The sequence below is a fragment of the Adiantum capillus-veneris genome, chromosome 30 (genome assembly GCF_014529385.1).
Source record: "Adiantum capillus-veneris isolate H3 chromosome 30, ASM1452938v2, whole genome shotgun sequence".
Taxonomy (NCBI): domain Eukaryota; kingdom Viridiplantae; phylum Streptophyta; class Polypodiopsida; order Polypodiales; family Pteridaceae; genus Adiantum; species Adiantum capillus-veneris.
In genome coordinates, this window is record NC_140960.1 from 29,913,063 (window position 1) to 29,937,968 (window position 24,906).

The 24,906-nt window shown below is 48.3% G+C and overlaps 1 protein-coding gene across 6 annotated transcripts in view; it reads right to left on the minus strand.

Moving 5' to 3' along the window:
- The window catches only part of LOC147417734 (uncharacterized), a 239,607-nt gene that overhangs the window by 105,605 nt on the left and 109,096 nt on the right, over nt 1–24,906 (minus strand). For 4 of the 6 annotated variants that reach the window (XM_086506703.1, XM_086506707.1, XM_086506702.1 and 1 more), the window contains 4 exons: nt 17,228–17,341; nt 15,833–15,928; nt 15,684–15,755; nt 4,466–4,598 (listed from right to left, as the gene is read on the minus strand). In XM_086506703.1, the coding sequence (XP_086362829.1) occupies nt 4,466–4,598; nt 15,684–15,755; nt 15,833–15,928; nt 17,228–17,341 (415 nt within the window). The remainder of the gene's footprint in view (nt 1–4,465; nt 4,599–15,683; nt 15,756–15,832; nt 15,929–17,227; nt 17,342–24,906) is intronic. The other 2 variants (XM_086506705.1, XM_086506704.1) reach the window with 1 other exon arrangement.

Sequence of the window (24,906 nt, forward strand, 5' to 3'; positions counted from 1 at the left end):
GAATCTGTTACAATGTCTGGGTACCTTAGTACTAAAGTACTAGGTGTGAAAAGTGTGAAAGTGAATGTGAAAAACTAAATACAAAGTATTAAATAAACTTCTTAGGAGCATTCTGGGTGTCTGGCTAGAATGCTTTTAATCCTTTGTTGTAGTCTCCTCCGGTGAAGTGTGCTTCTGCCTCTTGGTTTTGGTCGTCTCGATTTCCTAAGCTCAATCGCTCTGTCAATTAGGGTGCCTTTGGTATGAATGTGGGTACTCCTTTGTGTTGGCTGCTGGCCTCCTGCTTCCCCTTCCACTCCTGCTTCACTCGATCCGAAGAAATCTGTGATCTGCCTTTGAGGCTGTAGTGCTCTTTGTCTTCTCATTAGATTATCCCTGTGCCGATGTAGTTCCAGTAGGTACAAGCCTAAGCATCTTTGATCTTGGTATTGCATGATTCTATCTAGAGGTCCAAAGCCTTCTTTAAAGATGCAGTGAAAACGCCCACGTATCTCGTAGTATACTGTGCAGTGGCATATGTAGTGTAATTCTGTCTCCGGCTCCATTCCGCATAACTTGCAGGGGGACCAGGAGTCGTTAGAATGGTTGCAGAGGCCAGGCGTATGCGACCATCCCAAGTGGAAAAATGCTTACCCAAAAAGTGTGGAAAAATGCTTACCCAAAAAGTATAATGGATCTGGTGATCCGTATGCCCATGTTTCAACCTTCAAACAAGTATTGAGAGCGGAACAAGTGACTGATTTCCACACTCAGTATGAAGGATTTGGGTTGACATTGGAAGGTAATGCCCTGACTTGGTTTCAACCATTAAACAACTTAGAATTCCCAAGTATTGAGCAACTTCTCTAAGAATTCGCTGAGGAATTCTCAAAAAGAGGGATCAAGCATAACACTCTCTCCAACCCTCCCAAGGCCGCAGAGGCTCTAGATAATCTAGCATCTGCTGCTTTCTTAAGAGTAAACTTCGGTCCTGCAAATACCACCCCAAGGTATGTGTATGCATCTGTGTACTCTACTGTATCCTGGCCATATGCAAATGTAGGTGCCGATCTCCTAACCCATTGCGGTGTGGTGTTAAACACCATAACTTTGGTTTTACCCAAGTTTACCGACAGTCCACTGTCCTCCACTGCCATCAGAGAGAGAGAGAGACTAGACCAGCTAGACTAAGCTGGACGAGGCAAAGATGGACTCGACCAAGTTGGACGAGGGCGAAGCTGGTCTAGACCAAGCTGGACCACACCAACAGAGTAGACCAAGTCAGGGGCTGAACCAACTATCTCCTCAACCATGTATGCTCAATGGAGTGGAGTGAGACTTCAGTTGAGATCCCACCGGGCGTGCCAAAAAATGAGAGCATCTCCATCAAGAAAAGTGTGTCGTGCTCTCTACTGTGGGTGCTCCTCAGTGCAATATGCATGAAACCTCACACCAGCACAAAGAAAACGCAATAGAGCAATGGAATAACAACTCAAGGCACAACAGACTCAGTAGGCAATGGAACTGGATGAACTCATGCACTGGTACAGACTTTGGCTGGCAGCACACTCAACTCCAAGCCCAAGATTCACAGGCACAATGGGGCTATCGAGGCTCCAATGTGCAAGGAGAGTGCAGATGTGCGGTGCTATACCCAAGACATGAGACTCAAGACGCTAGACCATTGAAAGTAAATGAAGCATACCAAAACTAGAACCAACTACAGATATATACAATCATAAAGATCCACCAACGGATAGCAAAATATCCCAGTCTAGCTACATTTATCTCCAAACTGTGGTGGTGGTGATCTAGCCACGGTGTTCACTAGACCACCACCCGTATCTCTGCCACATGTCATCGCCCACATGAGAGTCCATCCAATGTGAACTCCAAACCAAGTGTCACTAACTGCCTGTCCTATGCAAGTGACATTGTAGCCCTGCTACATAACTCGCCTCGGCTGTCTGTTGTCCTAGAAGTGCTCCAAGGAATCCTTCCAAGAACTCCGCTGTGAGACCCTCTTCCTGCCAATGAGTCGTCGTGCAGGACGAGCCTCTCTCTGCGTTGTGAGTATAGGACAACCTAGCCGAGCTGTGTACCGGAAATAAGGGGTCCCCGGGTGATTGGCTAGGGTAAAGGGATCTCGCCAAAACCACTCCCCTGGGTCCCACTTCACTCGCACCGGGGGGGCGACTTTCCCAAGCCCTGAGCGGCTAGTGTCCTGCCTCCAAATCTATCAGGTCGGGTCTATGACAAGTCCTGCCACTGATGCCCACAATTCTTGATCCGCTGAGAGCAACACTCAACCACCTCTGGTGCCTCGGTAGTTACTCTTTTAGGCGACCCTCCCTATGAACCTCAAAGAACAAGCGTCTGAGCAAGCCCTAAGTGCAATGAGGACCTCCAGTCACGTGAAAGCCTCCATTCAGCAAGGAGCTCTACTGCATGTATAGCTGTCCTTACACATGCTTTGCACCCCTGTCATGGCTCGTAGCTGAATGCTCTGTATCTCCTCACAAAGTACTGAAAACTGCACCCCCCTCATGGTTCGTAGCTGAATGCTCTGTATCTCCTCAGAAAGTACTGTAAACTGCAGACAATCCCCATAAAAGCCGGCTGGACCCTCAGCCATCGGACCCATGAGACATGAGGTCTGCTACCAACCATGTGACCTCATTGTGTGCTGACCATAGGGTTCCAAGCGAGTGGTTGCCTCAAACGCTCCTCAGTGCACGTGGGTTGGTGTTGCTCAAGGCCACCCCGCAGCTGCCCCCAAGATCAAAGCAAGCTCGCAGCAAAGCAGTCCTCCCATCTCCTGCTCATGCCAATTCTACGCATCTGTGTGAAAATCCAGCAGGTGGAAGGGCTCCATGGGCCGCCCGTCTATGGGACTCAGGCCCAAATCCGGTGTAGCAACAGCTCCTTCCAAGGCTTCTCCCTTGGAACAAGTCCTCTGACCACAACCTCCCAAGGAAGACTCTACTCTGCTGTGGTAGGTCAATGATCCGCAACCCTCCTTGAGAGCAAGGTAAAGTGATGACTTGCCAGGAGACCTTGGCCCGAGCCGACTGAGTCACACCCTAACCACAAGATTTTCTTGATCAGCCTCTCTAGCTCGCCGATGCAAGAACTCAAAATCTAGTAAGACGTGATGTACGACATAGTAGCCAATAAAACTTGGTTGACCACCACAACCCTGCCAGCAAGAGAAAGTTGTGCCGTACTCCAATGGAGGAGTTTCCTTCTAATGGAGAGAAGGGGAGAAATCTAATACTTTGGAGACAGATCCAAACCAACCTAGCAGCCCAAATAGCGTACTTGTGTCCCTAGAGCACCTAAAGCCCTCTCTAGAGGACCAATCGGGCACGAGAGCACTACCAACCCAGAAAGCCATTGTCCTCCACCAGTTGATCAACACTTCCGATGCACAACACAGAACACCTCAAGAGCCTGCTCACACTTGTGCAAGTTGGCCTCCAGGGCCTCCAAAAACATGCCCGAGTCATCAACAAACTCGGCGTCCAAAGCTCCTCTCCCCGAATAGGCTGAATTATCAAACTCATAGCCTTTGGTAAGATTTCGTAGGCTGAGTTGCGAATGGTGACGGATCGCCACTGCCGAATCTCATCCAAGGAGCCTCCCTCCTTGGGGATAAGATAGATCAATCCCTCACTCATCCTGTCCGGTATCACCCCAGTGTGCATAATGTGCTCGTAAGCACTACAAAGGTCTCGACCAAGCACCTCCCAATACTCCAAGAAAAAATTGGGAGTCAAACCATTCTCCCCTGGGAAGTACCTTGAGGGCCTCCTCTAGCTCCTCTGGCTGGAGCGAGCTCTCAAGCCTCTGGCGCATCTCCTCAGTGACTGAACAAGGGATCTGTGCCTAGACCTACTCTCTGCATGCATCTCGACGCTCTGACTGTGGCTCTGCTAAAAGCAACTCACGTTAGAAGTTAGTAGCAATTGTGCACATATCCTTGGGCTCTGTAGCAACAGACCCATTGGGCCTCCTCAGCTGGCCAACACTGGCATGCGCATGGCGAGGACCCACAATCTCAAAAAACTCACCAGTAACCTTGTCACCCACCCGAGTTCACTAAGAATCCTAACGATGAAAGGAAAATTCGTGGCGCCGCTCCTCGATGATGATCAGCTCCTGCCGAGCTTGTTGCATCTTCTCCTCCATCTAAGGGCTGCCCATGTGGCGCTCTACAAGAAAGAAATGTATGGAAAGACACTTAATTTCCACACTGTCCATCTCCAATCTGATGTGATCCGTATCTATGTAGCTTTCTTATGTGCAATCAAGCAATATGTTGAGAGGATATGCAAAGAGATTAAGAGACATGGAAGGATGTTGGTTTAGGTAAAAAAGTCATCTACAAGAAAGGAAGGTATGCAAAGACACACTAGGTTGCAAAAGGTATAACTCCACATTATGCAACTAGAAAAGTAAGACAAAGTAAAAAGTATGTCTGAACCTCCAAAGCTCAAGGTTGCTTCGCATGACTTGTCATCAATGTAATTCAGAATTTGATTTTGTAAAGACGTCAGTTCACTTTCACTGATAGTGTTCTCCTCTTGAGAAGTTCCTCGCAGCAATTGAATCTCCATCTACACATCACAACATTGCAAGATGAGCTCCTATACTTGAAAATAAAACATTGCATTGAAATAGAGAAGGTATGTTGTGTGAGAGATAAGAAGAAGAGATGCAAATTTTGCACATCCAAAAATAGGGTAGAAGTATTATCTGCTTTCTTTTCAAGGATTGAAGTCTTATCCGCTTTCTTTTCAAGCATCTCTTTTGAAGCTAACGAGGTTCAAATTTTGCACAAGGAATGGACATTAAGCTGGCCTCTCAACCAGTAAGCTGGTGGAAGCACATAGAACACGGTCACTGAGTTCATATAACATAACAAAAGCCACAAAAGCACTTAGAATGAGTGTAAAGAACTGGCATCACGAGGACCCGCTGAACGCGCTCGCTGTTGCTGCCCGCTCCCTCCCCCTCGCCATCGCTGCTTCCCCCCCTCCTCCCCTCCTCGCCATCGTTGCCCCCCACCCCAGCCCTCGCGTAACCTCCTGCGCGCAAGCCCCTGGCCGCCCCCGCTGCACTCAATCCAGCCCGCTGCCCCCCCCCCCCCCCCCCCCCCCCCGGCCGCTGCCCAGCGCCCTGTCCTCCCTCCGCTGCCCGCTCAGCCTGCCCGCCCAGCCACCCCCGCCGCTGCCCTGTCCGTCCACCATCCTTTCGCCTGCCCGCCCGCCTACTTGCAGTTTTTGTTTTTTTTGCCCTTCGTCCTGCCCGCCTGCATCTTCATTTTTTAACTTTTCTTCTTGTCGAGCCTCGCCAATTACCTTGCGTGTTTGGTCCAGTGGGAGCTTCCCCCTTCGTCTTCAATTTTCGCCTCTTCTCCGCAGCAACAAACACAAATGGAGGCTCAAGCTCCGCCACAGAGGAAGTCCACTGAAGTCCCCTCGCCTGACCCCGGTGAGCCCACCATTCGACTTTTTCTCTTTCACTGACAGAGCAAGCGAGCCTAGCCGCAGAGATGGAACGCCTGCAGAGGCGACCTCTGTCATCTGCAAGATTCTCGGCACCAGACCCAACAGAGGAGAGCTGCGTGATCTTCTCGAGGCCCGCCTACTCGCAGAGGTGGGCAAGATCTTGGACGTCCAATTCCTCGGACGCGGTTACTATCAGATAGAGCTCGAGACCTCCGAGATGGTGTCCAAGGTCATTGCAATGAGTCTCGTGACTATCCGAGCAGTTCGAGCCAACTTCCGACAGTGGAGACATGGTTTTGACCCAGCTTCAGATGTTCTGGTAGAGGAGGCAGACCTTCCCATCTCCGTTTGTTTTCCTGGTTTGAGGAGGGAGTACCTACCACTTTTGTCCAGGATAGGCTCAGCAATTGGGATTGTCTTGGAGACACCTCGCACGGCAGCCTCAGTAGCTTCCAAGGCGGCCGACATTCCCTCAGTTCGTGTTCTGGTTAGGGACACCCACACTCTCCCGAAGGTCATCCTACTTCCTAGGGTGAGTGGGGGTTGGTTTAAACAGAGCGTCGCCTCCCGAATCAATACTTCATTTGTTGACAGATGGGCCATCTTGCGAAGGCCTGTCCACGGAGGAGGCCCCGACCTACACCACAGGCCCAGCCCCAGCCTTCAAGGGCTGGCCAACAGCAACAGGCAGAGACACAGAGCACACAGGCAGAGCCACCCTCCGAGCCAAGCGGAGGAGGGATGGCAGCAGATTCATGGTCGACGACGGCAGGGGCCTCAACGACAGCCTGCCACCCAGAGTGGTCCTCAGGCGCCTGCCCAGCCGTAGTGGGTTCCTATGGGGAACCGATTCGGCCCTCTTCAGCAGGACGAGGTCCCTACTCCCGCCTCCACCTCAGCCTCACCCTCGACAGCCCCCCCCCCCCCGAGTTCCCCCCCCCTCCCCCCCCCCCCCCCCCCCCCCCCCCCCCCCCCCCCCCCTCCAGCTCCCTCCGCCTCTCCACCTCACCCTCCTACCTTTGCCGATCCCCCTCGTCCCCCCTCTCCTCCCCCTCACTCTGCTCCCGCACCCCCCCCCCCCCCCCGCTCCAGTCCCACAGTCGACCAAGGGGGCAGGGCCATCCTCGCTTGCTAGGAGATCTCTTGGCAACGCCTTTGCCACGAGTCGCTTGGCGAGAGAGGGACAGCCTTTCTTGCAACCCCCTCTTCTGGTACAGATGTCTCCCTTTGCAGCAGTCCCTCGTGTAAAGTCGTAGGCAAAGAAGTCCCACTGACGCAGGCGGCCGACATTCCCTCAGTTCGTGTTCTGGTTAGGGACACCCACACTCTCCCGAAGGTCATCCTACTTCCTCGGGTGAGTGGGGGTTGGTTTAGACAGAGCGTGGAGTGTTCGGGCCTCCCGAATCAGTGCTTCATTTATTGACAGATGGACCATCTTGCGAAGGCCTGTCCACGGAGGAGGCCCCGACCTACACCACAGGCCCAGCCCCAACCTTCAAGGGCTGGCCAGCAGCAGGTAGAGACATAGAGCACACAGGCAGAGCCACCCTCCGAGCCTGGGGCTCAAGCGGAGGAGGGATAGCAGCAGGTTCGTGGTCGACGACGGCAAGGGCCTCAACGACAGCCTGCCACCCAGAGTGGTCCTCAGGCGCCTGCCCAGCAGCAGTGGGTTCCCACGGGGAACAGATTCGGCCCTCTTCAGCAGGACCCCCCCCCCCCCCCCCCCCCCCCCCCCCCCCCCCCCCCCCCCCCCCCCCCCCCCCCCCCCCCCCCCCCCCCCCCCCCCCCCTCCCTCCCTGCCTCCAGCTCCCTCCGCCTCTCCACCTCACCCTCCTACCTTTGCCGATCCCCCTCGCCCCCCCTCTCCTCCCCCTCCCCCTCCCCCTGCTCCCGCACCCCCCCTCCCACTCCAGTCCCACAGTCGACGAAGGGGGCAGGGCCATCCTCGGCTGCTAGGAGATCCCTTGGCAACGCCTTTGCCACGAGTCGCTTGGCGAGAGATGGACAGCCTTTCTTGCGACCCCCTCTTCTGGTACAGATGTCTCCCTTTGCAGCAGTCCCTCATGGTCTGACGAGCTTCGACATTTGGCGTCGGTGGGACTTCTTTGCCTACGACTTTACATGATCTCTCGGCGACTCCTCACCAGACCTTGAGGCAGCCTGCTTCAGGGTTCATGTTTTGTTCCTTGCAGCTAGGGGGATAGAGGCCTTGGACTCAACGGTTGGCTTCTCTTTTCCCCTTTGCGGCAGGGACCAGACTGAGTGGACTTTTGACTCAGTGTTGGAGTGGCTACAGACACAAGCCCTAGAGTTCTCTCATCACATGGGAGACCTCGGGATTATAGACATGCTTCAGACTCTTTGGCCATTGGCCAAGTTTGCTGTGACGCCTCCAAACGTAGCAGGATGTAGACACATTGTGGTTCACTTTTTTGCTGAAATGCAATGCCCACCATGCTATGTACACATACATGAGGACTCCTGGACAGAGGAGGTTGCTTTACGCACGGCTCGGTCTACTTGGGCTTGGGCTAGGCACCATAGTCACAAGGGACGCATTCCGAGACGGGAAACGGGGGATTGGGGACGGGGCTGAAATGGATTTTTAGTGTAAAAAAGAGGGCGGGATGGCAAGTGGGGACGGAAAAGTGGGGACGGGAAGCCCGAAAAAGGGCGTCCCCTGTGACTATACTAGGCACTCTTTGCAGTCACGCTTATCTCAAGGACGCTCTAATGCGGATTACTCCCCATCCAAGCCAGCCTCAAAGATAGCACGTTTAGCTGCTGCGGCAGCAGCTATTCTCTCTCGCTCCCCATGAGGATCGTCGCATGGAACGTACAGGGATTAGGTGGGCTCACCCTTATACTTGGATGGCCCTTGAGACTTTCTGTTTTGCATCTGGCGCATTGATCAATTGGAGAAAGACAGTGGCTTTCTCGGTTGGTAGTGCTCCTATACCTGATTGGATGCTAGGTGAGGGTTTCAGGTGGATTCCTCCAGGGACAGTAGTTCGATACTTGGGCTGTCAGGTTGGTTTGGACTTGTCTCCCGAGAAGCAGATTGCTCCCCTCCTCCTGTCTATCAGGAGGAAGTTGTTACATTGGAGCTCCGCACGACTTTCTCTCTGGCAGGCAAAGTTGTAGTGGCCAACCAAGTGTTGTTGGCTACTATGTGGTACATCACTTCTTGTTGGATCTTCTCGAGTTCTTGTATCAGCCAGGTAGAGAGGCTGATCAAGAACTTCCTTTGGTCAAGGTGTGACACTCAGATAGCCCGGGCCAAAGTGGCTTGGCAGGTCATCACTCTTCCTTGTTCTCAGGGAGGGCTTGGGATCATAGACCCAACATAGCAGAGCAGAGCCTTCTTGGGAAGTTCATCGTCAGAGGACTTCTTCCACGTGAGGAGCCCTGGAAGGAGTTCTTGATGCAGCGGCTTCATGCTAGGGTGCCTCAGGCTGGAGGCCCCTGGCGACCTTCGACCAAATGGATTTTCACAGAGATGCGCAGAGTTGGCTTGAGCAGGAGACTAGAGGATTGCTTCGCTGTGAGTTTGCTCCGATCTTGGGAGCATCTGCGGCGAGGCCTGGAGCAATGTTAGCCTACTTGCACGGAGGAGCGCCTGAGACAGCCCCTTGTTTGGAACCCCATGGTTAGCACTTAGAGAGGCCACTTGGTTGGTAGTCTGCCTCATGTTTCCTAGGGTCCCATGGCAGAGGGTCCAGCACGCTCTTTAGGTGACTGGTTACAGTTTTCAGGCTTGTCAGAGGAGCTTCAGGGCTTTCAGCTACAAGGCATGAGAGGGGTGCAGAGCATGTGTCAGGACATCTCAAAGGCAGTACCAGCTAAGTGGCTCACACCTCTTGTGTCAGCAGCGCCCAAATGGATGGGAGCCTTCACGCAATTGGAGGTTCTCATCTCAGTTTGGGCTTGCTTAGAGACTGTTCCATCCCTGTTTTTCGAGATACAGGGTGAGGGACGCTTACACCGAGCTGCAGTAGAGGCCCCGCAGGTGGCAGAGTACTGCTTTTAGAGGATCCGAGTGATGGGCATCTGTGGGAGGACTTGTGTCATCGATCCTGACCGAGCAGCTCTTGAGACTGGACACTGGAGACTGTGGGCTTGGGAGAGCTGTCCACTGGCACGAGTAGAGTGGGATCCTCGAGAGTGGATTTGGAGGGACCCTTTCTCCTCTGCAGACCACCCAGGTGTCCCTTTCTTTCAGTGCACTGTTCGACTGGGACGTCACATACTGGCAGTACAGAGAGAGGCTCGCCCTAGTGCAACACCTCATTGGCAGGAGGAGGGTCTCACAGCTGAGTTCTTGGCAGCTTTTTGCGAGAGGTTATGGGACTCCAGACAGCCGAGGCGAGTCACTTTGTTCTAGTGGCTGGTCGCACACAGAGCTACAGCAGTTGGGAGCTCGCTTGTACATAGTGGTCTCTCGGCCGTATGTGCAGCTAGTAACCATCTTGTAGAGCGTCACTGTCTTTGGGACTGTCCTTTGGCACAGCAGGTGTGGCTTCGTGTTCTTCGGCTGATGCCAGCTCTTTCCACGGCTTGGCAGTACACCTTGGGGGCAGCTGCTTGGTCCACTCTCACGGGCCCGACACTTCAGTTTGAGCTATCTTCCACCAGCAAGATGATAGTGATGCAGGGGGGGCGACCTACACTCCAGAATGCCAAAGAGCTTACTCCACAGGAGTGGTGCAGTGAGAGAGGAGTGCTGGGAGCTCATCAATGGCCTGACACTCTGGTGCATCTGACGGGCCCGTTGCTTCCGCATCTTTGAGGCTCGCCCTGTACTACCAGCAGAGATTGTTCGGGATCTTTGGCTAGAGCTGATCCATACTCTCAGAGGACAGCTCGAGAGACTCCAGGGCAGCTCCGACTGCATGCGGGAGCGAAGAGAGGCTTTCCTTCGACTCTGGCGCCCTGGGCCTTTTTTCACCATGGTCCAGGGTGTACTCAGATGGCATTACCATCCACCTGTGTGGCTTTTCCCCCCTCCCATTTCTTGATTTAGCCTCATTGTACATATGCTATTTTTTCATTGGGAAAGTCTCCCCATCATGATTGTTGTAGCCCTCTCTTGTAAAGGTGGTTGTAGCCCTATGGGCAGTTTCATTAACTAATAGAAGGATCTTTTTCTCAAAAAAAAAAAAGAACTAGCATCACGATCATACAAGATGTCTTCCAAATGAACCAATAAATGCTATTTCTAAGCCTGAATACTGACATGACTGCACGGACTCGGCAATGCCATAGGTGCACATCCAAGATGCTTGAGAGAAAGAAAGATAAATAAGCGTCTCTTAAAAGTCAAAATGGCCCACGGACCAAACAAGGTACATTGATGATGGTATCTTTTCTCATGAAGTGTCACGAAGAAGGGAAGCATAATTCTAACTGGAGAATGTCGTCAGCAATATCCTTACTGATAAAGTTCAAGATAACTCTTTGATGATTGTATGGACTCCCAAGTAGCTTTGCATCTGGGACAATGTTTCTGATGGACTGTGTTTTCAGGATAAGCTGTCGGGCAAGAGTGCCTTGACCTCTGGTCAAAAACTGTTTTAGGTTTGCCTGGGACATAACAAGTGTAGCTCTAGGGGTTTCTCAACCGAGACTACTTTTCCACGTTGTCTAAGTTTTTCTCTTTGTTTTTTGGGAGCAATAGACCCTTCCATTAGTTGATAAAAACTTCCATTTGCTGCATTTCTGAGACACATAAGAGCAATGAGGGACAAGGATCCCCAAACTTGCCACACCCAAAGCTCTATCGTATACCTCTGTTAGACTTGGAGGAGGCAAAATTCAAACAGAAGTGTAATACTCAAACCATCAGTTGCCCTTGCACATTGTCACAAGAGAGCTCGGGGGACTAAGCAGAAACAGATAATTTGAAGTTTTTTTTTTTTTTTTTTTTTTTTGGGGGGGGGGGGGGTGGGGGGGGTTTCACGGGTAACTACAAGGATAAAGGAGGTAGGACAGAACTGGGAACGAAAAGGGGAAAACGAGGGGCAATTGCAGTTTCGTACAGTTTGTACATCCCCGTTTCACATGACTATGCATGCTGCACTTTAGGGCATACCCATTTGCAATAATTTTCCATCTCTAGGAAGCATTGCAGTTGGAGCGAGTGTCCAGCCAGCCCAGAAGGGGATGCAAACCCCTACTTATGTGTGCCGTAAGCCAATCTTTGACAATGTCCATGTTCTAGTGCTGGGATGTGGCTCGACCCAATCGTGTATATATCCTTCTTGCCCAGCGGTGCGCTGTACTTTAAGAAAGTAATAGAAGAGGCAAGAGGATCTGCCATAGCCCACCAGGGTTCCAATGCCGCAGTGCCAAAGGGAATGAAGTATTTCATGGCTGCAGCTGCTGCCACTGGGGGATAACCTCCTCAATCTTCTTAGCCACAAAGCTGGCTCCTCCATGCCTTGAGTGACAATAGTCTGGGCCTGTTCTCGAAGCCATCAAAAGGTGCAATGCCACTGCAGCCATGTGAATGAGTATGGCCAGAGAGAGAGGTGTGTGTGTGCGAGAGAGGTGTAATTTTTCGAAAAATTCCTACGCGTGAAAATCCTGCGCTTGAAATTCCTGCGCGCTGCTGTGCCTGCGCCAGCAAGGGTGGGTGACTGCCTGCGCGTGAGGTTGTGTGTGTGGGTAGACTCTGAAGGCGGACTGCTGTGAGACAGCGCGTGAAGCAACTGCTGCACCAATTCCGTGCGCACAGCAGCAGCAGTAAGCAGTGCACCCTCCTGTGCGTTGCTGTTGACAGGTGCAGTTTTGCAAAACCAGATTGTTGGTGATAGCTGCAGAAGGCTTTGCACGCCAATTGGAGTATTGTTATGCAGGAATGACAAAGCAGTTTGTATACACGGTAAGGTCTCAGTCAACCTCCATTTCTTTTGGCAGAATTTAGGAGATGTACATTGTTGTGGGTTTTGGTTGTTGCTTTTGGTGAAGCATGTACATAGCTGTGGTTCGCATCTTATTTGCAAGGTTTTCTCAACAGTAGACTCAAAAGTTTCTCGCCAGTAGGATTTGTTTGCAGAAGGAGTTTTTTTTATTTATGTTCGATTCACTGTGTGTCTTTAAGCGTCGGAAAGCAATGGATTCCACGTCGGAGGCAACTTCTGAGATAAAGGCATGCTTGTATGAGGACTTTGAGGAGGCTCGACAGGCATGGAATGGTCAAGCGCCTGCTCTTGAGGTGCGTATTCCGGTGCAGGATCTTATGGACCCAGTTGCGCAGTACGCTATGAATGCAGTTATTCTGTTTTTTCCGGGGAAAATGCCTACTGCGCAAGATGTCGGCCAATGGGTCGATTTTCTCCTTAAGCGTCAAGCTGTCCGTGGTGTCTAATTTGGGGCGCGTGGATTTTATGAAGTTTTGCTCGTAGATATAGAAGCTCGAAATCTTTTGCTTGAGATGTCTCCCCTCTTTTTTAATACACAGGTGACACATGTTCTCCTGTGGGCACTCACTAAAGACTACCAGAGTCTTATTCGTCACAAATGTCCGGTGTGGGTGGAAATTGTTGATTTCCCTCGCACGTGGAGACATTTCCTGCCGTTGGTGGCTGCGCAGCTTGGGAAGGTTATCTGTCCTCCAAAATTGGATGCGAATACCAACAGGTTTTGTATTCTTTGGGATACGGATAAGATTACCCCTGATGGTATTATGGTTGACTCAAGTGATCCTTGGGTGGGCAAGCGCCCTTTTAAACTTAAATGGGGAAAATTTGCGAATTCTTGTTTTCGATGCGGCAAATTTGGTCATATGCAATTCGAATGTCCGGAGCCAGTCTTGCAACCCCCTCCCTCTGCTGTTCCTTTGTCCACCTCTCTCCCTACTGGAAAACCCACAAGTGATGCCAAGTCAAGTGGAGTTTCTACTGCTAAAGTGGCTTCGACTGTGGACAAAGGGAAAGGCAAGGTACAAGAAGTTACTGATCTTGGGACTGCTGTTAAAGGCAAAAAAGTTGGCCCTGATGATTTCAATACATGGGTGGTGCCAAAAAGAGCACTGAAGATTCACACGCCACTTTCGGCTCGTAATTACGTTCCTTCTGTTAATGCTAACAAGAATGCATCATTTAAGTAACTTCCATGCAATGACAATCGCACGCTGATTGATGCATGGGATAAAGCGATGCACTCTTACAAAGCTGTACTCCTTGGTGAGGCTTCCACATCGCATGTGAACACTGTGGACACGTTTCCTGCCCTGACTCAGAGGATGGGTCCTCGCACTGATGCAGTGGATGGAGACGTGTCTATAGGCACCTCCACTTGATTTTGAAACTTCTTGCTTTATGTACATATGTTTCGAATGCAGAGTCATATTAAATGCATCTCATACAATGTGCGTGGGTTATGCAACCTGGACAAATGGCGGCTGACCTGGCACTATGTACATACATGTAGGGTAGACATAGTTGTATTGCAAGAGCACAATCAGCACGAGTTTGCTGGTCAATGTTCCTATTTTGCTGGATATTGGATTGTGTATGCTGGCTTGCAAGATTTCTCTGGTGTATTGATGATGATTCGACATGAGCTTCAGCCTGTTATGTTATACAATGATCCGCTTGGTCGGTGGATGGTTGTACAGTGTTTGTTGAATGGTCGAGTTCATGAATTTGGAGGTACATATGCATATACGGTCTCTGGGCAAAGAGCTGCTTTGTGGCGAGAAATCTCGTCTCACCCATGGACATCGAATGCATTTTTGTGTGGAGATTTCAATAATACTCCTGATTTACTTGACAATACTACAGGACATTCGCATATGTTGCTTACGGAGAAGCATAACTGGGATCTTCTAGCTGCCTCTGCTCAAATGATAGATATATGGCGTTCTTTGCATCCTGATGCCTCTGGTTTTACCTTTCAGCATGCTGCTCATTCCTCTTACAGAGCACGATTAGATCGTTGGTATTTTCTTAATGGGAAACAATATGATGAATTTGTATGTGACATGAGGATAGATTATGCTCTGCAATTATCGGATCATTATCCTCTTTTGCTGTCGTTGTCTTTTGGACAGTCTCTTTGTGATCGGCCTCTTCACAGGAAACGTTTGTTGCATGTTAATAATGCCTATCTTACTCATGAAGCTTTTCGTCACATGGTTGCCGATATTATTCCCCCGCTGTTGGCTCAAATGCATATTGATTTGGATGCTGCTTGGTATCGTTTTGTCATGAGAATACAAACTGTGATTTCTGACTATGGTAGGCAGCATATGCAGCGTATTCGGGAGACTGTCGGTGATGCGAAACAGGTTAGTCAACGATTACATCAGCTGGTTGATTTTCGGCCATTGTCTTGCTCTGAGATGACGGAGTTATGCGAAGCTCAAGTGTCTATTCAGCAAAATGATAAGAGGAAGCTTGCTAAGTGGCAGACGCGTGCCCGACAATAGGCCTTTATGGATAAAGGTTGTGCTTTGAATAAATTTTTTAAGCAGTTGCATCATTCGAGAGTCTCACAGTCGATTAAATGTATTATGCTTCCTTCGGGTGCCTGGACTTCTTCGAAGCGAGAATTGGCTGATGTTATGGTTTCACATTATCGTACGGTGTTTGCTGCCCCATCTCAGCCTTCTTCGGCAACTTGTAGAGCGCGTGAATTGTTGCTTTCTTATGTTAGTCCGATCCTGTCTTCGCAGAACACACAATGCCTTGAAGATCCTTTCTCTGTTGCCGAATTGCATGGTGCCTTGCTTGCATTGGGCCGGTGGAGATCTCCTGGTTGGGATGGACTTACTGTGGAATTTTTCCTCTCGTTTTGAGATGACCTTAAACAACCCCTGATCTTCATGATAAATGTGGCATGGGAAAAACAGGATTTGCCAATTTCATGGAAAGAGGGCTTACTTAAGTTGTTACCCAAGCAAGCGCTTTGCGAGCAGTTCTCTCATTGGCGGCCTATAACTTTGATGCCGGTGATATACAAGATTTTGGCTAAAATGTTAGTTTCCATTTTCAGCAAGGAAAGGAATACAAAGATAGATTAAGCCATACTGGAAAACTTATTAACTGGATAAAGATAGAAAGGAATACAAAGATAGATTAAGCCATACTAGCAAACATACTAGAATCGGATAAAGTTTTGCATTGAAATTTTGTTAATGTCTGCCTGTTTGAACATTTTGGGCACCAAAATCTACGTGATTCTGACCTTCAGGTCTTTAATCTCTTGCTTGAGCCTCCTTATAACAAGGTTCGGGTCTATCTCTTCATTCAAAAGGACCTGCCAACCACCCCATGTGGTTTGATAAATATAATTGCAAGAGGTCAAGTTTTTATCCTGATAAAAATTGTACACACCCGATTTGAAATTGTTGCAACACGCTGAGCAAAGCGGCATGTTGAAATTGTCTCTTCAAGTTGATCTTGTGCAATTGAAACCGTTGCTAACATGACCTGAAAGCCAGCACTGATAAACTTCTAATTCCTTTAAATCTTCATCAAATGTTGCGAAACGTATAGCTTAGCAAAACATATAAATTTTTTCACCTTGTCAATTAGCATAAATGCCAAGAATATCATGCATCTCTTGGTTTGTGCATTCTCCCTCCTAAATTTAACAAACGACTTTACTGAAAATTGTTTCTCTACAAGGCGAAAGGCTTCATCTTTTAGAATTGTTTGTCATGCTGGATAGAGCAGTGACACTGAGGTGAGTGGGATGCCCATGCCCACTTGGGAGGACACCTAGACATCCACACTCTGGAGAGACCAAAGCGGTTAGTGCGTGACTCAGGAGTTCTCTCAATCACAAAGAGATACATCTCACATGAGAAATATACAGCACCAACATACCTTTTCAGTGATTTCTTGTATAATTTGGATTATGGGTGTACTTTAAGATAGGCATTATCCCTTGATTCGGTGAATTGCCCACGTATTGCAAGATTTAGGCTATTTTCCATTTATGTTTGATGAGCAATACATGCTATTGTACATGATGTTTTGATCTAATAGGCCATATTGGTTGGTAGAGACATTGATACAATTTTATGACCAAAATCTAAATCTCATGTCCTACAATCCTGCACAACGCTAACCTTCTCCTCTCAAACAATATAAAACCCTTGGTTGCATTTCTCATCCTTTCCCATCCAAAAAATTTGCAAAAACTCTTTCAGCATGGTTGCAAGCAGATCTAGAAGAGACCAGGGTTATTGTCAAAAAACAAAACCAACGTGTTTTGCACAATCCCAAAAACGGTCCAAGTTCTTCATCTTTGAGCAAAATATGGAGACCAATAAAGCTTAGCATTGCTTTGAACCTATGCAGTCTTCATTCCATCAAGATGCAGTACCCGGAACAGGGTCCATACGTCATCTGTTGCTGCAAGAAGCAACGCACCCTCATCTTTGTCATCCAGCACCATCCTATGAGGAAAGGACCACCAGTCCTCACAAGCTACTTTCGATATCCATCTGCTACCTAATATTTCAGGATGTGCAAAGAATTTTATGAAGCCTTCTCAAAGATATTCACAAATTTAAAATTTCTTTTTAGCAGATATTTATCCCTTTCAGTTGATAGTCTTATGGTACAACATGGACTTCGTAGTTGCGTGTAAACAGTTCCATTTGAGAGGTGCCTTCTTGTAACTAAGTGACTACTGTTAGATGCCTCATTTACCAACAATGACATTCTCCTTTGCTGCTAGAATCTTATTTCAACATGACCATTGAAAGGTAGCTCAATTACCGTTTGACAATTTCCACCAATTGAATCACGAAGAACTGAAGTCATCATGGAGTTTCTGTAAGGAATATGGTGACGATGTTTCCCTTGGCTTCTTTCTTGAAGAGCAACGATGACCTACAAAGATATGCCATAAGGTGATAAACAAACAACCAGCATTAAAATGGTTCTGCCAAGGTGTTTGCAGCAATATAATTTGAATTATCTACCTCCTGAATAAGCATAAATTAAAGACCATCTGTGCATGCTTTAACATAGCCAGATACTTAAGAAAATGACGGGTTTTTGAGTTCATATGCTCCTCTAAAAGATCCCTGCAACATTCTTATTTTCTCCTGGGAAAAGACCCTCCCATTATTTAGGAATATGCTACAACTCTCCCACAATGGATACACGAGGAGGAAAAGGCATCCTCAAGCTACACACATTAGACTTGTTCTCCAGTCTGTCTCCAAGGGCGTTGGAAGAGGGCCAAGCCAATCAGGAGGCTATTAGTGCCAAAATGGAGAGCTCCCACGCATGACAAGGCCAGAAAATCCGCGTGCCTCTGCTGCAAGCTATCTGAGCTCCCCATGTCTATTGAAGTGCGTCCCTAATTTCACTTTAGATGTCCCTCACTGTTTCACTATCTCCAGTACCTCTCCCATCAATAGCAAGCATGCACTCCAACCAATCAACTCCCAGATTGAACTTTCTTCCCTGTCAACCAGAGAGGGGGGGTGGGGTGGTGGTGGTGGTGGTGGTTGCGGGAAGGAAGGGGGGGGGGGGGGTGCGTTCCAGTTATAAAAATTATTCCCGTCCTCATTTGAGCTGAGCTGCCCCAAAGTAACATATCTCAACAAAGCATCTGCATGAATACAATAAGGCACACGAAAGGAAATAGAACTAGGTAGCATAAGAAGCTATTTAATTCTTATTGAGAGATAATAAAAGGTAATAGACGATCACATGAGCTCTTGCCTGCCAGCCAAAAAGAAAACACCTAGTCCATAGTCACATAAAAACCCGTTTCAAAATAAACGACGGCACGTAGGACATGAGAATGCCTCACAAGAGTAGATTGAACAGAAGTCTTTGCAATGAAAACTCTTGAATAGCTAAAATCTTCAATTCCGATGTAAGTCTTCACGATGAAAAATCTTGAATAGCTAAAATCTTCAATCCCGATGTAAGTATTTCCGAGAAAAATCTTTGGCTGCCAATATAGATTCATGAGAGAGGTTTCTCATGATCTAGACCAAAGAGGGGTTTGCGAGAAAAATCTTTGGTTGCAAATATAGATTCGTGAGAGAGCTTCCTCATGATCTAGACCAAAGAGGGGTGGCTCAAATTGAAACACTGAAAAACAGAGAATTTAGCTAGCCAATGGACTGTTTTTATGTATAGCAACCAAAAGATAAAGAAGCGTGGTGTAGGGCAATGTAAGTAGGCTTCCCTAAGGGACAGATATGGCTATAAAGAGCTTCAAAGTGCAAAATAATGCTGCAAAATTTGAGTTTTCAGCCCCAAAAGTGTGCTAGAGCCTCGAACTCCCAAATTCTCTTATGGGTAAGTCCTTTTAGACTTGCCACATGTTAAAACTCTAAATTTGGCCAATAGATTTAAGTCCTTTATCTCCACTTGAACATTAAAAAATGTATGTGAACACGCATAAATTGTTAAGTGACTTTTTGGTGGCCCAAGACTCTATCTAGTGGTAGCATTTTTCCATCCTGATAAGAGTACTATACTTGCTACCTTTTCACAAGCCACCAAAATGCCTTAGCAAACAACATACACACGATTTTGGGCGGGCATCCCTATTTTTCGAAAATATTCCATCAGCAACAAGCTCTTGTGGTAACTAATACAATTGTGCATTGACTTGGAGCTTAGGGCATGAGCTTCAGCAAGAGAAATGACACGTTGGTTGTCAGTATACAAGGTAAGTGTCACTAGAGATTGGGTAGGGTGAATACAGCATATGTAGTAGCTGGGAGGGCCAAAGTGCTTCTCCAAAATCAAGTGCTGCAGCTACATACTCAGCCTCAGTCATATTCTTTGTGGTGATAAACATAGAATTCAGAGGCTATATTTTGGCCTAGAAAAATGGGAGTAGCTCACTTTTAGTGTAAGTATGCATGCCATAGATTTTAGAATGGTTTCTATTCATTGATGTGGGCATAATTTGATTCACGGTCATTAGGAATCTCAATAATCTGAATGTCCAAGAAGTGGGTGATGGGTCCCTTATAAGGAATAGGATATTCAAATGCAAAAGGATGAGTACACGGAAGTATCATAAACTTATCGGTGCCAAATGAGAAGATATCATCAAAAGAAATCTACTATTGCTATGCCTTCGATTGTTTTCCAGATATAGATATTATAACTGTAGCAGGCTACAGTGTCACTTTCACAGGACAGTTAGTACAGTTGGGACTTTTAAAGTTGGTCTTGGGTCTGTGGCCAGTCCACACTGGACGGTCACGCTGGGCAGTGGCACGTGGTAGGGATACTGTGGTCTAGTGGACATCGTGGCCGGGTCATCACCACCACTCAATGGAGATAGACTTAGATGTTGTCATTTATGAGCTGATGGTGGCTCTTTATGGTTGTATATAAGAGGAGTAGCGGGTTGGTCATGTGATCTTCACGTAGTCGTCTTGATAGAGTCCATACACAGAGCACGTCTTCACCATCCCGGCACATCTGAGCCTCGACACCCCCATTGTACCTGTGAGTCCTGTGCTGGAGCTGAGTGTGCTGCCACGCCAGAGTCTTGTATCAATTCTTTGAGATAATCGAGTCATATGTTCTGGTCTGCTGTTGTGTCTCTGTAAGCTCAGTTTTTGTCTATTTGTCCTTTGTTTTCAGTCTGTTTGAGTGAGATTTTCACGCACATTTCACTGAGGAGCACCCACTGTAGAGAGCACGACACATTATCCGCGCTACAGGTGCTCTCATTTTGGCGATCATGGTGGGACCTCAACTGAAATCTCACTCTGTGAGGTACAAATCTTGAAGCTAGTTGGGTCTATCTAGCTTCGACTACCTTGCGGAGCTTCGCCTACATTGTCTGGTCCAACCAGTCCTCGTCCCTATCTAGTTCTCCTGGACCCTGGTCTAGACCCGGTCCCTGGTCCCTGGTCGGCGGTCCCTGGTCCAGCCTGGTCTAGTCACTTGCCTGGACTAGTAGAATCTAGACCAGTCTTCAGCCAGTTCAAGGTTTTCTTGCCCAAAGCTTGGTAAAGCTTGGTTGGATTGGTGGTCATTGCATGACACATACAAGGCGGTCAGTCGAGCGTCAAAGCGCACTACTTAGCCCTCTGAAGCACTATAACAGAAGACGACCTTTGGTACCTAGTAGAAGTCCATCAACCTCATCACCTAGACCTCCACATACATCACCCATTCCTTCATTAGGTTCCACATCTTCCAGATCACCTTCTCCAGTAAATCTCTCTCCTATTCTGCTACAGCAGGCTATTGAGCAACAATCTCAGCAAGGGGCCATGGAGGCTTTGGCAAGTGTTTTGGCCAAGGTAAATATCAAGTTTCCTACCTTCAAAGGACTCTCTTCAGAAGATGCTGACGACCATGCAACGAGATTTGTATCTCTCTGTAGGGGTCGTGGTCTTAATAGAGAGAATGCCTATTTGGTACTCTTTCCATCTACCTTGGATGGCTTAGCAGACAAATGGTACAGCCAGTTTACAAAGAACCATTTTGCAACTTGGGCAGCCTTAAGACAATAGTTCTGTGCAGCATTCAAACCAGGTGACTATCAGGAGAGTGTTTTGGATGAGTTGGCCAACATGGTGCTCTAGCCAGAGGAGACGTTTGCAAAACTTATAATAAAACCAAGTCTCTGGTTGCCAAGCTTCCCCAGCAACCCGGTGAATTTATGGTTAAGAAGTGGGTAGAGAAGGCGCTTCCCAAAACTTCTCAGCAAAAACTCCGAGAGAGTCTCCGACCCGACGCCACTCTGGAGGAGTTCATCGCAGCTGCTACTAGGATAGAAGGGGCTAGGAAGCTGTTCACCAACTCCCCTCACACAGAGACTCCCTCTGTGTTTTCGGAAAGTTCGGCTGATCCTTTGACTTCTTTGCGCAGAGACTTGAAGCCCTAAACCTACAACGCGCTCTCCAAGAAGAGAAATCAATCTCTCTTAGACAAGAGAAACCACCACATCTTGAGGCCTTGGATCAAATCAAGAGAGAGCTAGAAGAGCTTCGGTCTCAGCAGGAGACTAAAGCTATGGTATGGTGCAGCTCTTGTCGCTGTCCAGGGCATCCTCCACAGGATTGTCCCCTTCGGACTTATTGCCACTTCTGCGAAAAATCTGGGCACGAAGACAAGGATTGCTACTATATCAAGGGATTGCGGCAAATTCAACAAAGTCTAGGTCCTCTCCAACAAGCGCTAGCACCTGCATCCAACATGGTCTCACCCTATGGCCATCAAAACCCGTTGCCACCTCTGCTGACAACACCTCATATGCAGCAAGGTATGCACAACTTTGCATCTCCCAGGTTTTTTATCATGCTAGTACTCCTTCAGTCCCCCAAAGCTTCTACACGTCAGCATCCGGTCCCATGCAGCAAGGCCAGAGACCACCTCGCCCCTCCAATAGGCCAATTTTGTGCTACAAGTGCGGGGAATATGGACATTATCAGAGCAAATGTTCATTGCTAGAAGGGTCTCCTCCTTGCCGACATTGTCCTGAAGCTAAGGATCACTTTAGCAAGAACTGCCCAAAACAACGAGCATCCACATATGCAAGCCCAAACCAGAACCAGCAGGAGTTTACATTCCCAAAGCTTAACCTCATCACAGTCAGCACCATTCCGCAGGCCCCGCCTTCCACTCTTGTAGTTGCCTCTCGAGATGGGTTGAAGCAAGTGGAAGAGTCGGCTGGTGTGCTCACACGAGCACAGAGAGCTGCTCTTGGGCTCAGCCTCCCTGGCCCAATTTTTACATCTCCTGTCACACAAATGAGTGAAACTCCCTTAGTAGCTGACAAACCAGCAGGCAGTGTCAAGAGCCAACCTACCTCGCTTCTATCAGATATTGATGGTGCTTTCATGGAAGCAGTAGAGGACTTGCAGAAGCTTAAGATACCAGAGCAAGATCTAATCAAAGGGGACAAGCACACAGCAGAGTCTATCTTGAAAAACACCTTTCAGCAAGTGTCACTGTATGATATGCTTCGACTTGATGCAAATTTTAGAAGTGACACTCTTTCCATCATCCAGTCTTTGTACCCTGGTGCAGGGTCTAGTGGCGGGCACCTACCTGTGCAGCCCTTGGAGTCCTACATGATTTTATATCCAGCTGCTCCCCTCACTGACTACAAAAGTCCTCGTCTCACTGTGTCTATTCTTGGGCATCAATTCTCAGGCATCATAGTGGATGGTGGATCAGAGATCAATCTGATGCCAGAATTTACTATGTTGGCCTTAGGTCTGCAGCCTACCCGCCCTGCTCCATTTACCGTTACATTAGCAAACAAAAGGACAGTCTACCCTGTGGGCATAGTAGAGAAGGTGCCTCTGATGGTACAAGACTTCACATTTAGCTTGGATTTTGTGGTGGTCAGTCTTCCTCAAGTGGAGGGAGGATTTCCTTTGCTGATTGGTAGACCATGGTTGCGGCATACTAAGGCACTTCATGATTAGGGAAACGATGCCATGTGGATACATACTCCTGGCTTCCCCATGCAACCAATTCGGCTCGAAGGAGGCATGGATCCAGTGGTTCATCACAGCTCATTGTCAGTACAATCCAATCCCGACCCTGAGCAGCCCATCCCACCTGACGGGCCTGACGAAGACCTGCAGCTGCACTGGTTGGAAGCTACCACCTCGATGCCATGCTATGTGGTCGCTATTCAAAATTTACCTGTGCCGGTAACACTCTCTATGTGCAGATAGTGTAGCAGTCGAAGAAGTAAGTGTGGTAGTCCCTGATTCTTATGATTCAAATGTTCCTCTAATAAAAGCCGTCGGCCTCGGGGAACCTTTAACACATCACTGAAGGGGGAAGAAATCTCCTCTGCATGAAATCGCCAAGGATTCCTCCCTTCCTATAACATCTCCCAGGTCGGACACCCCGCCCCCTCAAGAACACTCTGTTATGTCTGTGTCTGAAGATTTACCATTCGAGGAGCTTCCACCAGGATGGTTACAAGAAGAGTATGCAGAGTTTCCAATCGATCAAACACCAGCACATGATGTCTCGAAGCTCCAAGAGGCAACTCAGTTCTCAACGTCTGAAGTGCCCTCCACAGTTACACCCCCTGACCCGGTTAAAAAAGTTAACCTGGGTGACTCTGACAACCCTCAGCACATCCTCTTAGCAGCTTGGTTATGGGAGCATCCCGCATTACTTGATCATGTAGTTTCTTTTATCCACTCTTTTAAGGACGTTTTTGCGTGGTCTTACAAGGATTTGGAAGGGATCCCACGAGAATTGGGTCTCCACACTATCCCTCTGGTTGAAGGGGCTAAGCCTATCTCACAAGCCGAGCCTATAAGCTCAACCCAAAGTATGCAAAGGCTGTTAAGTCAGCTCGAAAAAATGAAGAGGTAGGGATCATTGTACCTGTGGAGCACTCTGAGTGGTTATCACCCATGGTGATAGCGCCTAAGAAGCAGTCCAATAAAATTCGGGTGTGCGTAGATTACCGCGCTCTGAATAAGATAACTATCCCAGATGGTTTCCCCACACCTTTCACTGAGCGGGTGCTCGAAGATGTACCAGGGCATGTTTTGTACAGTTTCATGGATGGGTTTAGTGGATACAATCAGTTGGGCATTTATCTAGGCGATCAGCTGAAAACGGCCTTTGTGACTCCCTGGGGTATTTTTATCTACACTAGGATGTTGTTTGGGTTGAAAAACGCTCCACCTTCCTTTGATCGAGCGGTATATCTTATATTTTTTCCTTTACTTACGGATCATCTTCGCATCTTCATGGACGGTTTTTCGACCTTCTCAGGTGCCCAATGTTCAACCCCAGTGGAAAATCTAGAGAAGCATCTCGCTCAGCTCTCTGCTGTCTTCCTCAGGTGCAGAGAGGCACGGCTAAAACTCAATCCTAACAAATGTCACTTTTTGGTCACTGAGGGCACACTTCTAGGCCATGTGGTGTCTGCCAAAGGTTTAGCACCTGACTCAGAAAAGATCGTGGCAATCTTGAAGTTACCACCTCCCATCAACCCGAAAGGTGTTCAAAGCTTCGTAGGCCACACAAGCTATCATCGCAGGTTTATACGTATGTATGCACAGGTGGCTCAACCATTAACCCGACTCACTAGTGCTACAGTACCCTTTAAATGGTCAAAACCGGAGGCTGAAGCATTTGAATACCTCAAAAAGCGCCTCACTGAAGCACCTATTTTAGTGGCTCCAGATTGGTCTCTACCTTTTCATGTGCATACTAATGCCAGTCAATTGGCTGTGGGGGCTGTGCTGACTCAGCCTAGTAAAGAGTACAACCTAGATCGCTCTGTTCACTATGCAAGTCACCTGCTCACCAAAGCAGAGCGTAAGTACAGCACCACATCCTTCTTTGTTTGGCTATGGTGTATTCTTTACAAAAGTTTCGTCGTTACTTGTTAGGGGTTCACTTCACTATCATCACTGATCATCATGCACTACGATATCTTCTTAATAAACCCCAAGTTGCAGGAAGAGTCT